General features: G+C 47.3%; 1 protein-coding gene across 2 annotated transcripts in view; it reads left to right on the forward strand.

The window, feature by feature from the left end:
- The window catches only part of MYBL2 (MYB proto-oncogene like 2), a 46,238-nt gene that overhangs the window by 13,963 nt on the left and 16,427 nt on the right, over window positions 1-15,848 (forward strand). For both annotated transcript variants that reach the window (XM_066588091.1, XM_066588092.1), the window contains exons 6-10: window positions 1,528-1,672; window positions 3,367-3,585; window positions 4,859-5,221; window positions 5,339-5,478; window positions 11,765-11,864. In XM_066588091.1, the coding sequence (XP_066444188.1) occupies window positions 1,528-1,672; window positions 3,367-3,585; window positions 4,859-5,221; window positions 5,339-5,478; window positions 11,765-11,864 (967 nt within the window). The remainder of the gene's footprint in view (window positions 1-1,527; window positions 1,673-3,366; window positions 3,586-4,858; window positions 5,222-5,338; window positions 5,479-11,764; window positions 11,865-15,848) is intronic.

Raw genomic sequence — 15,848 nt, forward strand, 5'->3', positions numbered from 1 at the left:
CAGTGAATGTAGGATACCAAGCCATATAGTCTAAAAGGCTTAGGACAGATGAGTGCATAACAGCCACTTCAACGCAAACGCAGCAACAAAATAAGATAGTCAACAGTTCCTACAAATATATTACATGTACAGACGCATGTAAACCATGGCTACGGCAAATACAGTAGCAACAAACGTGTCTCGGCACTCTTACATGCATTTATTCAGATATTAAATATGTAGCTGTTCTAGATTCAAACCACATAAAAGTATAAGGTTTTGACACACGTTTTGATATAAATGCATGCACCTATCCTTCATATCCAGGTGACTGTGTCTGTTAAGTACCCATGGTAAGAAAGCAATGGTTGCTGGACGTGCCAGATGTATGCACATGTGTTGATGAAAATGTGTTAAGAACCGTGCATTTTTATGCATTTAGTTTATAGAACAATCATGCATTTTTATTCAGTTATTGCGCGTGTAAGAGTCCTAAAATGTGTATTTTTACACTGTGGGCAAATGAAAAAAAGTATAAAGAGAACTCTTATTCATGGAAATACTTTTTAAAACCTAAGTGACATAATGGTGACCTAGAAGTACAAGATGGCATTCCTGCCCAGCATCCCTTAGGGTACTTTTACATCTGTCCTGGGGATTCCACTTTCCTGCTTTGTTCGGGGGAACAGGAAAGGGGAATCTCCGGCTGACCATTTTCATTTCTGGGCAGAACGAAAAAGTGCTGGGCGGACACCGTTGATTATAATGGGATCTGCCCGCTTTTTGCCCAGCTGCCTGCTTTTTCAGTTGGAACTACAACTGATCTTCATTACTCCAATAGCCTGCCCGTGTATTGCAAAGCATTTCTAATATGACAGGGCTGTTTCAAGTGATTTTTATCAGTTTAAAAAAAACTTCTGTTGAGTCAGCGACACGCCAGAAGCATTGATCGATGAAAATCTTGGTTATAGAATGTCCACTAATAATGAAAAGGCAGAAGTGCTTGGTTGAGTACTGTATCTCCACAGCTGTAGTCTCTCTTCCACTTCTGCAGGCTCATAGAAGGTCTGTGGGGGGCTTTTCACATTAGATTTAGATCAGAACTCTACGATCATTAAATGTGTATGGGGACCTCCTGATGGCATATTTCAAGGGAGAGAAGCTGTTGTATGACGGCGGCTTTCTACCCTCTACATTGAGAACACGTACTCTTGGCCAAGTGTGCATGTGAATGGGTGCTCTTTCATGGCAAGATGACATCCTGCAGCAGCTTTTTATAAAAAAAACTAAGTCTAACATGAGTGAGACCATAATTCTGACCATCTTGGTTAGCAAAGACTTCAGTGGAACCAGATCCCCACAGCAGATCACATCTATAATGTTTGTACAGCTGCAAGCATTTGTGGTTCCAAAATAAAATGAACTTAAATCCAGTAGCAAGATTTTGGGACTTCTAATTCAACATCTAAACCTCTTTAGGAGTAAAACTGACAAGCTTATTCCCCTTCCCCTTTGTGCTTCTCATGGACATTTACATTTCATCCACAGGACAGACAATGCAGTGAAAAACCACTGGAATTCAACTATCAAGCGAAAGGTAGAGACAGGAGGCTATCTGAATGGAATGAAGAGCAGCATCTCAGTGGGGAAGGAAGAAAAGGAAGACTTTGGTTATCCAGCTGCTTTAGAAGAGGTATCAATTCATATACATTACTTGCAACATATACTTAAAGGGGTTCGGTCAGCAAAAAAAAATAAAAAAATTCTATACTCACCTGAACCTCACTGGGCCGTTCATCAGACACCTCCTTGTCCTCCGGTGTCCCTCTGCAGGCTGTATAAGGCAGTGCAGAAGCTGGAAAAGTTCTAGCTTCTGCAACTGCCTCGACCACTGCCAGACGGCAATTACTTCCGCCCGGGTCAGCGGCTGGCATGTAACGCTTCATGCGTCACTCCTACGCCGGCCGCGTCTATCCCCCGGAGCTGATACTGAGTGCGCATGCACTCCCTTTTCCAGTGCGCATGCGCACTCGCCATCGACTCCTGCATATTACGGTGTGATGCGAGAGACGTCACTGGTGAGGTCTTTAGTAAATTTTAATATTGTAGTCCTCCCTGTCTCTTCATGTGAGGTAAGGCTATGCAGCCTCGCTACACTGACTTGCTGTGGGTGGGGCTACATCGCTCTCCTCACATCGCTCCGAGACCAGGAAGTATGTCAGCGCTGAGAGACCGGTGCTGACAGGAAGACACAAGATTCAGCGTGCGGGTGCCGATGAGTTAACCCCTCACGCGGCAAGTAAACAAGAAAGGGAGGAAATACAATGGGATTAGGTGAGTATGCTTTGTTTTTTTTAACTTCTGTTTCCACAGCTTAGACTATAAAGTGATGCAGGGCAGGATGGAGGGGAGTATAATTATTTATTTTTGCTGACAGAACCCCCTTTAAAGGGAATCTGTCACCTGCCTAAAGCGCCATCAACTAACTTATGGTGCTGTTAGGGCAGGTGCCAGTTAGCTGGGTGGTGTGTTTTTCATACTCTCCCACTTCCTGGTGCCGGCCTGTGAAGTCGGTGCGCTGGTTGAAAATCTGTCTCCATGAACTTCACAGGCAGACACCGCAGGAAGCGGGTCAGTATGTGAACTGCAGCACCCCGGCTCCTTGTCACCTGCCCTAACAGCACCATACGTTAGTTTATAGTGCTTAAAGGGGTTGTCTCGCGAAATCAAGTGGGGTTATACACTTCTGTATGGCCATATTAATGCACTTTGTAATATACATCGTGCATTAATTATGAGCCATACAGAAGTTATTCACTTACCTGCTCCGTTGCTGGCGTCCCCGTCTCCATGGCTCCGTCTAATTCTGAGGTCTTCTGGCGTTTTTAGACGCGCTTGCGCTGTGCGGTCTTCTCCCTTCGGCTCCGCTCGGCAGCATCAGTGTTTTGGCTCCGCCCCCTTGTACGCGTCATCGCGTAGCTCCGCCCCATGACATGGCCGGTTCCAGCCTCCTGATTGGCTGGAATCGGCATGTGACGTGGGCGGAGCTACGCGATGACGCGTACAAGGGGGCGGAGCCAAACACCGATGCTGCCGAGCGGAGCCGAAGGGAGAAGACCGCACAGCGCAAGCGCGTCTAAAAACGCCAGAAGACCTCAGAATTAGACGGAGCCATGGAGACTGGGACGCCAGCAACGGAGCAGGTAAGTGAATAACTTCTGTATGGCTCATATTTAATGCACGATGTATATTACAAAGTGCATTAATATGGCCATACAGAAGTGTTTAACCCCACTTGATTTCGCGAGACAACCCCTTTAAGGCACGTGACAGGTTCCCTTTAATTTCAAATAGAGGATTTTGCTAATTTTTTTTCTCTAATTGCAGAAAGAACCGTCAAAGGTAGAGACTGTAGAAAATGGCCTCAACTCTGACATAGTGGAAGTGAAAATAGTTGAGGTAAAGTCTGAGGAACTGAGTGATGGCGAGGATGAAGAGAGCGCCGGATCCAGCCCTTCATCTGCCGTTGCCTCTGTGAGCTCTGCCCCAGAGAAATGGATGGTGGAGTATGTAAACTATCTGGTGCCAAGCAATGACATGGAGTCGGTAAGAGGCATACAGGGGCTTTACATGTGCAGTAAATCTGTTTTTTATGTATTGACAAGTTTTGGTTAGTTCTCAATTTTGGGGAACCTTCCAGAAAATATAAATTCTTTAAAGCGGTTTTCCATTTGTAAGTTATATGGATGGCCTACTCTTGGGATAGGTCATCAATAGTAGATTGGCAGATTACTGTCACCACGGACCCCTGCTTATCAGCTGTTCTATGGGCTGGTGTCCTGAGCTGATTCTTACAGGAAGCAGATGGCTACATTCCTACTGTAGTTCCCATTGCAATGATTGGAAATTTTACCTGCATTACCCTGCCTAGCCACTGCATTGGGAACGGAATTGTCTGCTTTCTGCAGAAATCTGCTCAGTGCACCTGCACATAGTAAAGCTGAACAGCAGGGGTCCTGGGTGATGACCTAGCTCTGCCAATCTAATATTGATGTATCCTGGGAATAGGTGATCAATGTTTACAAAACAAATTGTCAATCCCTTTAACCTGATACTATCTCTTTTGAACCCCTCATGCACAAGTATCCTGTAATCAACATACAGAGGTTTTCATGCCAAAGTGACTAGGAGTATACATATTAAAATTACAGAAAGGGAAAGATACAGACCAAAAAAATATCATAGAAACAGACCATATGCTCGCTGATATGCTGGTATAAGAGGGCAGGTATATACACCGCGTAACCCCCAACATGCAGAGATCCAGACTGCTAAATGGAGAATCAAGAAACATGTAAGGACACTGAGGCAGCCACTCACAAACCCTCCTTAATATTGAGAGGGGGGGGGGGGGGGGGGGGGGTGGCTGTTCTCCTACACAGAAAAGTAGATACAGGGTGTTGGACCACATGGTACATGTAGTGCACCATGCAGGCTTACAACTTATTAGTGACGCCATATCTGAAACCAGCGAGTTGCCCTGCACCCGGGGCTTCCCCCGGATTTAAAGCTGCACTGCATGTTATAGATAAATACTGATAGATGTGAGGTATTAGCTGATATTTTGGCCAAAATACGTGAGCCCACGGGTTGTCACTTATTGTGGGTCACTACACTAATATCTTTTTTTTGAACACCTCATCCACAAGTATCCTGTAATCTACATGTAGAGATTTTCATGCCAAAGACACTAGGACTATACATATAGTTATACATATAGCTCATAATGGTTATGGTGCAGAAAAAATATATATATATTTTTTTTTCTTCCTTTTTTAAACTTACGTTATATTGATGTTACATTGTCTGTCTTATTCAGGATGCTGAAGGTTGGTGTGACATTACAAGTTTTGACTTGGCTGAAGAATCTGCAATTACGGACGTTGGCAGTCCTAACTCTTCCACAAAGCCCCTGCCAACCAACATCACTGAATATCGTCTAGATGGACATACCTTGTCTGACCTCAGTAAGGGTAGCAAGGGGGAGTTAATTCCTATATCTCCGCGTACACAATCTGGATTTGGAACACCGCCATCTCTGCTAAAACAGCACAAGAAGAGGAAAATCACATTGTCGCCTGTCACAGAAAGCATGGCCAACAATAGTGTCTCCAGTACAGATACAAATAGCATGACGCCTAAAAGCACTCCTGTTAAATCACTGCCCTTCTCTCCATCACAGGTATGACTCCGCAATGAGAAGATAAAGGTATTATAAGCCAACTTCTTTTGAGCTTATATAAGAAAAAAGCAAATCTATTTGAGCAATTACTATTTCTATTTTTTTTTCCTTCCTTAGTTCTTGAATTTTTTGTCGAAACATGATGCTTTGGAGCTGGAAAACCCATCTCTAACCTCTACACCAGTTTGTAGCCAAAAAGTTGTTGTAACCACACCCCTCCATCGAGACAAAACTCCACTGCTACAGAAGAACTCTGCGTAAGTTGTAAACACCTTCATTGTGTTTGCTACACTTTCCTCTTGCACACCTCTACCAGTCAATTTATGGTTATCAATCCTAGCTGCCAGGGAGCAGAGAATGTGGCACTTTAAAAACCCCTTAATGACGCGGCCCCCCTTTTTTTTTTTTTCCCATTTTCATTTCTTCCTCTCCCCTTTAAAATAAATCGTAACTCCTTTATCCATTGACGCCGCTGTATGAGGGCTTGTTTTTTGCGGGACGAGTTGTACTTTTTAATGGTGCTATTTAATGTACCATATAATGTACTGAAAAACTTTAAAAAATTCTAAGTGAAATGAAGAAAAAAACGACATTCCGCCATCTTTCAGTGCGTCTTGTTTCTACGGCGCACAAACTGCAACAAAAGCGACATGATAACTTTATTCTATGGATTAGTACAATTACTACGATACCAAACGTGTATATTTATTTTATTTATTTTTTTACTGTACTACTTTATGTTTGTTTGGTTTTTTTTTTTCAGTCATTTAACTTTTTTCAATTACTTTCTGTGGTCATCTTCTGCGGGCAATAACTTATTTCCCTTCGACATCATGACAGCATACATCTGGAGGTTGCTCACCTGCTGACCTGATGGGACAGGAAAAGGCAGAGCATAAAAGAAACCTCCCCTCCACCAAACACCAGTGCTTTTTCCTGTCCCTTCAGGATAGCAGCGGCAGAGCTCCAGCGATGCTGTCCCATGCCGGAGGTTCCAGGGCTTACCGGTGAGCGGCGGCATCTCTCCTGGCAGCCCCGGTTGCCCCAGTGGGAAGTACCTCATCTGGGAGCTAACCGGGAACTGCGTGGGCCTGGGTCCAAGTACGGGCTTTCCGGCACCACTGCGGCCGTCATTTAGGCGGCGGCCGCCATCTCTGGGTCCAGGGCCGAGCAGCAGCATTCCTCAGGGGTGCGTGGCCTTGGCGGAGCTCCGGGAGTGACGCAGTGACGGCAGACGCTCCGCAAGGGGGTGTGGCCTAGCGTGAAAGGGGCGTGACATATCGGAAAGTGGGTGTGGCCTAGTGCGGCTGGCGCCGGATTCAATTTTTAAAGCTCCTCTGCACCAGGGAAGCGGCTGGTTTTTTCTTCACGCCGGGGAATCGATCCTAAGTACAGGAGTTGATCCCACAAGCGCAGGATGTCGGCCAGAGAGGACCCAGAGAATCTCCAAACTGTAAGTGGTCCAGTGGGCCAACCTACAGACACCTGCACTACATACACTTCCTGACTAACAGAGTTCTCCCTTGTCATTTCAGGACAGGGATACTCAAAAACCTAGGGAGGCTAGGAGGAGGAGTAAAAGGTGTCCAGTGTGCTTGGCCAAACTCGACGACTCCTACACCAAAACATTATGTGCAGTTTGTTCTGCAAAAGTTCTGCAGGAGGAAAAATCTTCCCTTATGTCCGAAATTCGGTCGGTTGTCCGGGAAGAAGTTCAGTCCTCCCTCTCGGACCTCCAACCTGGGCCCTCAGGGGTTACACGAAGGTCTTCTCCGGCTGTGTCAGAGTCCGACTCTGACATGGCGGAAGATTTGGAGTTTGATAATCTTGGGGAAGTGTTGCATGAGGAGAAAAAGTACCTTTTTTCCACCGCTGACATGGATCAACTTTTAAAAGCTGTATGTAGAACCATGCAGGTGGAGGAAGATGTGCAGCAACCCCCGCAAGGCGCAAGACGATATGTTTGCGGGATTGCTTCCACAACGGAAATCTTCGTTTCCTGTAAATGCCACACTCAAACAACTAATTCTGAACGAGTGGGAGTGTGTGGATCAGGCTCCGCTAATCCCTAGGGAGTTCAAGGAGCGCCTTTTATTTGCGGGAGACGAGGTGGCGTTTCTGGACGAAATGTCGAAAGTAGATGCGGCTATCGCTATGGTGTCCAGGAAGTCTGGATTACCATTTGAAGGTACGTCCCACTTAAAGGACTCCTTGGACAATAAAGTGGACATGACCATGCGTAAGGCCTGGTCCGCGTCCAGCCTTATTATAAAATCCAATATTGCGGCCACTTCTGTGGCTCGCTCCATGGCGGTCTGGCTGGATCAGCTCACGTCCCTGATTGACCAAAAAGCCTCCAGGGAAGAGTTTGCGAGCGGCATCCCTCTGCTACAGATGGCAACGGGGTTTCTGGCGGATGCCTCTATGGAAACGGTCCGCTTCGGAGCTCGCATGGCAGCCCTATCCAACACCGCCAGAAGGGCAGTCTGGGTAAAGGAGTGGTTGGGGGACTTAACATCCAAAAACAAGCTGTGTACCCTACCCTTTCGGGGCGCACGCATTTTTGGACCGGACCTGGATCGCCTGCTGGAAAAAGCAGCTGACAAGAACCAGGGACTGCCAGCCATCAGACCGCCCAAGAGACCCTTCACTCCACGTCCCTCGTCTACATACGCTGGGAAAGGGAAGACCGGAAGATGGTCTTATCTGAAGGGTGGAAGGGGTAAGACTTATTGTTGTCCCTCAGCCCGCATCTTCGTGCCCGGTGGGCGGTAGACTGGCTCGTTTTGCCACTAGTTGGCGTAACATAACGACTAACGAGTGGGTGCTACACCTGGTGGCGGAGGGGTACAAGATCGAACTAGAATCTCGCCCCCCCTGACAGATTTATTGTAACCTCAATCCAGTCTCCAGCCCTAGAGCAGGCTCTGTTGAGAGGTGTACAGAACCTGCTGGATCTTGGCGCGGTTATCCCTGTCCCCAAGAAGGAACAGGGGAAGGGATTTTATTCCCCCCCTTTTCTGGTTCCCAAAGCAGATGGCTCCCACCGCACAATAATTAACCTCAAAGAACTGTATAAATTCATTGAGTAATAGGAAATTTAAAATGGAGACTATCAGAACTGCAACTCCCCTAATTGCCAGGGATAATGTAATGGCTACAATTGATCTAAAGGATGCTTACTTTCACATCCCTATTTACGCCAACTCGCAAAAGTTCCTGAGGTTTACGCTGAGAATGGAAGGGGAAATCTGTCACTTTCAGTTTATTTGCCTCCCATTTGGAATTTCCTCTGCTCCGCGGATTTTTTCCAAGGTGGTGATAGAAATGGTTGCCTTTTTGCGCAATCGTGGTATTATCATCCCCCTACTTGGACGACTTCCTGTTGGTGGCAGATTCCCCGACTATTCTTAGGTCACACTTGGGTTCCACGCTTCAACTGTTTAAGGACCTGGGTTGGATTATTAATGATCTAAAATCCAACATGGAACCAGAAACCAGGAAAAAATTCCTGGGAGTCATTCTGGATTCCAGTCTCCAAAATTCGTCCCTTCCTCCTCTAAGGAAACAGCTTATTTTAGAGGAATGTTCCACTCTAAAAAATCTAGAGTAACAGTAAGAGACGCAATGCGGATCCTGGGGCTAATGACTTCGTGTATTCGGGTGGTTCCCTGGGCCCAGTTCCATAGTCGCGGTCTCCAGTCACTAATCCTTCAGAATTGGGACAAGTTACAGTCCTCACTTGACCAGACAATCTCTATTTCTGCTAAAGCCAGAGCTTCACTCCGCTGGTGGTTGTCATCGGACAACCTGTCACGGGCATCCGAATGGAACTTGGACCCTGCAATAATAATCACAACAGATGCCAGCGCCAAAGGGTGGGGGACCCACTTTGAAGGCGGTCATATACAGGGTACTTGGGACGCTCATGAGAGATCTGGTTCGTCTAACTTTAGAGAACTTAATGTGGTGTGGAAATCCCTACGTGGCCTGCAATCGCTCTTAGGGATGAAGCATGTGAGGATCTTTTCAGATATGACGACAGTGTCACTCATTCGCCACCAGGGTACCACCAGGAATCCTCTACTGCAGCGGTTGGCGGGAAGGATCCTTCAGTGGGCGGAACTCACAACCAAGTCACTGTCGGCCTTTCACATAAAAAAAGCCGAGAATTCAGCCGCAGACTTTCTAAGCAGGAAGAAAGTGGACCCAGGAGAGTGGGAACTCCATCCCGAGGTGTTCTGCCTGCTTGTGATGAAATGGGGGGTACCGGAAATAGACCTATTTGCGTCAAGCGCAAATACCAAGTGCCGGCTTTTCTTTTCCCGAGGCGCGGAGAAACAGGCCTTGGGCACGGACGCTCTCTCTCACCCCTGGGTTTGGGACTTGGCGTACACTTTTCCCCCTTTACCATTAATTCCGCTCCTACTAAGGAAATTACTGCGGTCAAGCCTGTCAGTAATTCTGGTAGCACCTTATTGCCCCAAAAGACCTTGGTTTCCCCTCCTGAGATCTCTGTCAGTAGGAGAGCCTTTCCACCTTCCACCAAGACCGGACCTATTGCTGCAGGGCCCTCTTCTTTACCCGGAGGTTCACAAGTTCAGGCTTACGGCCTGGATCTTTAACGGGTAAAATTCTTGGGGAAGGGTCTTTCTCCTAACGTAATTTCCACTATTAGCGAGAGCCTTAAACCCTCGACAAAAAAGATCTATTCCAAAGTCTGGAAAAAATTCTCGGAGTGGATGGGCCAGGACATTCAGCAGTAACATCAGCCAGACATCTGTAAAATCCTAGATTTTCTCCAGGCGGGCCTGGATAAAGGGTTGAGTCCGAATACCCTCAAAGTCCAAGTTGCGGCTTTGGGGGCATTCTTTGATCTCGCGCTTGCGGAGCACAGGTGGATTAGGAGATTTCTTAGAGGGGCAAGTAGATTGCATCCATTTACAAGGCTTACGGCACCCCCCTGGGATCTGACCATAGTCCTTCAGGCCTTCTGCGATTCCCCCATTTGAACCTATTAGAGATCTATCCATCGCCTTGCTGACGTATAAGGTAGCCCTCCTTGTGGCAGTCACGTCGGCTAGACGCGTGGGTGAAATCCAGGCCCTCTCATGAAGGGCCCCATATATGACTATTCACCCAGACAAAATAGTATTTTCTTTAGACCCGTCCTTTCAGCCTAAAGTCTTGTCAGATTTCCACAGAGGCCAGCCAATAGTCATTCCAGCCTTCTGCCAAGATTTCAAAAACGAAAAGGAGCAGAAGCTCCATAATCTAGCGTACCTTGAGGCAACGGAAAGTTTCAGAAAGACTGATAAACTTTTCGTTCAATTTCAGGGGCAGGCCAAAGAAAGGGCCGCTTCTAAAGATGCGATCGCCCGGTGGCTCAGGAGAGCGGTCCAGGAAGCTTACAAGGCCAAGGGCATCCCTCCTCTAGAAGGATTGAAGGCCCACTCGACGAGAGCGGTGGCATCTTCTTGGGCAGAAAGAGCGCACGCGTCAATCGAGCAGATTTGTAACGCAGCCACATGGACTTCTGGTCATACTTTTATTAAACACTACAGGCTGGACTTTAAATGTAGTCAGGACGCAACCTTCGGTAGGAAGGTGCTCCAAGCGGTAAACCCTCCCTAAAAAAAAGCCCATGCCAGTTATTTGGTATTCCTCCAGTGTATGCTGTCATGATGTCGAAGGGAAAACGGGAATTTTTTCTTACCGATAATTCCCTTTCTTGAAGGCATCATGACAGCATACGGGCTCCCCCCCCCCCCCCCCCTACCGACATGGTTACCCTTGTTTTGTCCAACACATGAGGTAATATGCATGCTTATGTTTCTTTGTCTGAGGTGTGTGAGGTCAATAAAAACACACCTTCTGGTTAAGTATTCTGTCACTGTGGTTATTTGGAACGCACTGGTGTTTGGTGGAGGGGAGGTTTCTTTTATGCTCTGCCTTTTCCTGTCCCATCAGGTGAGCAACCTCCAGATGTATGCTGTCATGATGCCTTCAAGAAAGGGAATTATCGGTAAGAAAAAATTCCCGTTTTTTCAGTCGACGTAGTTCAACAAGGGCTCATTTTTTGCGGAATGTCCTGTATTTTCTGTTAGTACTAATTTTGGAATACATACGACTTTTTCATCGCTTTTTATTGCATTGTACGGGACCCCTGAACATCGTTCGGGGGTTTTAAATGCGGCTGTCAGAATTGACAGCGGCATTTAAAGGGTTAATAGACTCAATGGGCCGAACAGCCAATCGCGGCTATTGCCCGCGGGTGTCAGCTATAGTAAACAGCTGACGCCTGCGACCTCTCTGCATACATACCCTGACGCTCCAGGACGTAAATGTACGTCCTGGAGCGGGATGGGGTTAAAGACTTGGTACTACAACGGCTACAAAATAAGGCGTGACTATCCTCAGATGTTTACGTATCTTGTATTTCAATTGTTTAACATGTCCGAGCATTATAACGTTTACTGCTGTAAGTTAATTTAGATGGGAACACATGTATGCAAAAATTCATCCCTTTTTTTTTTCTTTCAGATTTGTGACGCCAAATCATAAATTTATGGCGGATAATGCACCCCACACACCAACACCCTTCAAGAACGCTTTAGAGAAGTTTGGGTCATTGAAGCCATTGGTAAGTGTTCTATTACAAAATCATTTTGTTGCATGGAATATAGATATCAGTGACATTTGTACGACTTAAACGGTGAGGCTGGGTTCACACGGGGTGGAAATCCTACGGAAATCTCGCTGAATGACTGCACGGAAATACCGCGAGATTTCCACAGCAGAAGTGCAGCTTCAAAACTCGTGCCGTTTGGCATGGTTTTCAAACTGCTTCGCCACCTGCATTTTGCTGTGGCAGTCTCTTTCCATAGAGAGGAGAGGGGCCGCAGCGAAGACGGCAATAAAATCGACATGCCGCGGCTTTGAATTTTGCACAGCATGACCCTTTCATCACGGCTTGGCCGCAACAGCTTCTCTACAGCGTGTGGACGAGTTTCTTGCAAATCTCGTCCACTTTGCTGCTATATTCTGGGATTAAAACTGCCGGCGAAATTTCTGTGCAGAAAGTCTGCGCGGAAATTCGGTGGCAATTCTGCCCGGTGTGACCCCAGCCTTAAGTTGCATGTAAATTTATGCCTCTCTGCTCCTATTGGGCTAGGGATTGTGTGCTCACTTGGACTAAAAGGTTTTGTAATGCGCTATCTTTATAGAAGGTACGCAAAGCGCAGTAATATTGTTCCTGTATAGTGAGAGGAAACTGATTGCAGTTACTTTATGGAAATTATACATCAAATAATAAAGAACATATTGAAACATTTTCCTGAAAGTGAATTTCTTGAATAAAAGTTTTTACTTTAACACCCCCCTAAGTTTGCGTCTTTCTTTTTTTTTTTTCTCCCCTGGTTACTTATCCCTATTTTCAAAAGACTAGTAACTTTTTCCTTCAACGTAGCTGTCTGAGAGCTTGTTTTTTGCGGGACAAGTTTATATTTTTCAATGGTACTATATAATGTACTGAAGAGTTCCTAATTGGATTGAAATAGGGGAAAAGCGATTTCGCCATCTTTGCGGGCATATTATTTTTACGGCATTATTCTGAAAGTCACTGCGATTCCGAATAGTGTTCCCCCTCCCCAACCCCCGTTAACTTTTTAAAAAAAAAATGTTTTCCGATTTAAATTATTTTACTTTTTCATTCTCTCACCCTCCCCCCCCCCACCACTTGGTAACTTGCAATTGTTAGACTGCGATATAGTGTAATACAAACAATTAAGGCAAGCCACAGGCCCCCCCCCCAGACTCCGATTGGGATATTTAAATGCCGCTGTCAGAATTGACAGTAGCATTTAAAGGATGATCAACTTGCGCTGAGCGCAACTGTTCACTGTGGGTGCTAGCTGCCAAAAGCAGCTGGAACCTACCATGTATGTAGCATGATTGGCTTCTTATCCCACTCCATACAAACGCTGAAGCTGGAGGGCATAGATGTACTCACAAACACATCAAGGGGTTAAGAGTTTTTCCAGAGCGTCATCCCGACGGCCCCATTACATATGGAGGTTGCCCTCTGACCCAGGTAGGGACAGGAAGAGTTTAAAAGCACCTCCCTTTCCACCCGTGCTTCAGTGTCTTCCTGTCCCTACGGTGGGACAGAGGAGCAGCTCCAGAGCTGCAGGAGATAGGAAGCTGCGGAGGCAAGAAGACTTACCGCAAAGAAATACTTACCGCACGCTGTGCGGCCCCCCTGGAGGGGTAGAGGTCGGGGCCGCACACTCAAGAGTCCCTGCATCCCCGACCTGCGCTGCCGACGGAGCCGTCAGTCGCCCAGTAGCGCTGGTCTCCCTCGCGCGGATCGCATGTTCGGGCCGCCGCTGCTGTGATGGGATAGTTCCTCCTGGCAGGGGAACGGCAGCGGCGGCCTCCCTGGACCTCGGGCGCATAGCGGTGACGTCATCCGGCGTGTTGACGTCACGCGCACAACGTAGGGGGCGTGGCTACCGGCGAAAACCCGGAAATGGCGCCAAATTTGAAAATCCTCCCCATAAAAGCAGGCTAAACTCCATGGAGGTTCCTGCTGACTGCCAGACAAGTGTATGTGAGTATGTCTACCCGCGACAGCTCAGCACGTGAGGGAGAGATTGACACCCTACCAACTGTAAGTAGGCTATACGCCAAAACATGCGCAAATGGTCACTTGTACAGCGGATGCATATATGTTCCCTTTCTTGTCTCCCCTCTCCCCCACTTTCATGGGTAGATGGATAAGGAGGGTCCAAAGAAAATGGACCCGAGGAAAAAATCGAAAAAATGCGTCCTCTGCAACAAAAGGCTCGAGGAGAGCTATAAAAAACCCCTATGCGAGGAGTGAGTGTATTACCGCAAGTAATGCTCCTGAATCCAACGCTTGCACTGCTATAACAGTGAATTGCTCTGCCTTCACAGATGCACGGGGAAAATTCTCGCAGAGGAGAAAGCAGCATTCAAATCCGATATCCGCTGCATGATAAGGGAAGAGCTGCAGGCTTCCATGGCGTCCCTTCCCCAGGCCCAGCCAGGTCCGTCACGGGTCCCTAAAAGACCTAGACAGACCGAGTCGGCGAGTTCGATCTCCGGTGAATCGCTGGAGCTCCTATCCGAAGGGGAATTAGAGGACCCACCGGTTCCCATAGAAGACGAGAAGAAATATTACTTCTCATCAAACGACATTGCGCACCTCATCAAGGCGGTGAGGGAAACAATGCAAATTGAGGAAGATAACCCGCCGAGAACAATCCAGGATGAGATGTTTGGCGGCCTCCGATCTAGAAGAAAGATCATGTTCCCAGTCAACCAGACGCTGCAGCAAGTGATCATAGATGAATGGCAGGAACCGGAAAAAAGGATCACTGTTCCAAAAGAGATCCGAAACCGGCTCGCATTCGCTACCGAGGACGTCCGCCTGTACAGGGAAACCCCCAAGGTGGACATCCAGATCGCAAAAGTGGCCAAGAAGACCCTCTTGCCCTTCGAGGACACCTCCCAGCTATCCGATCCGATGGATAAAAAAATCGACGGATTAATGAAGAAAGCCTGGGAGGCAACATCCCTCACCATCGAGGCTAACATAGCCTCAACCTCAGTGGCTAGATCCATGGCGCTCTGGCTAAACAGGCTAGAAGCCTCCATAAAGGATCGGGCCCCCAGAGAGGAGTTGGCCAGCTGTCTCCCCCTCTTAAAAATGGCTACCGCCTTCCTGGCTGACGCATCAGCGGAGACGGTAAGATACGGGGCAAAAACCGGAGTCCTCAGCAACTCAGCGAGAAGGGCACTATGGCTGAAGACTTGGGCCGCAGACATTACATCCAAAAATAAGCTCTGCGCCATCCCCTTCCAAGGGGAATATATGTTTGGGCCCGTCCTGGACAAAATCCTGGAAAAAGTCGGCGACAAGAGTAAAACCCTGCCTGACAGACAACCTTTCAGGAAACCATCCTTCCCGAAGAGGACGCGCCAGCCTCCTCCCGAAGTTAAAGGGAAAGGGAAGACTGGAAGATGGTCGTACCCCAAGGGAGGTCGGGGTAAGGAAGTCCAACCCTCCCCTGAACAAACAGGGGGTAGATTAGCGGGCTATCTAAGCCAGTGGCAAGGGGTAACGTCTAACCCCTGGGTACTCCGAATAATCGAAGCAGGGTACCAAATTGAATTCCACTCGCTACCCCCTAGGAGATTCCTTATAACCTCCCCGGGGTCCCTACAGGAACAAGGGAACCTCATAAAAGGCGTTCAGGAACTTAAGGACCTAGGGGTCATTACACAAGTCCCCGATTACGAAAGGGGTGAGGGATTCTATTCCCCCCTATTTCTAATAAAAAAACCGAATGGTTCCATTAGGACTATATTTAATCTTAAAGCCCTAAATCAATTTATCTCGTACAAAAAATTCAAGATGGAAACAGTAAGATCCATCGTCCCACTAATAGATCGAGATAGTGTAATGTGCACCATAGATCTTAAAGATGCATATTACCATGTCCCAATAACGGCAGCCCATCACAAGTACCTGAGGTTTGCTCTGCGGGAGGGAGACAAGATCCAACATTACCAATTCACGGCCCTTCCATTCGGAATCTCC

The sequence above is a fragment of the Eleutherodactylus coqui genome, chromosome 13, assembly GCF_035609145.1.
Source record: "Eleutherodactylus coqui strain aEleCoq1 chromosome 13, aEleCoq1.hap1, whole genome shotgun sequence".
Taxonomy (NCBI): Eukaryota; Metazoa; Chordata; class Amphibia; order Anura; family Eleutherodactylidae; genus Eleutherodactylus; species Eleutherodactylus coqui.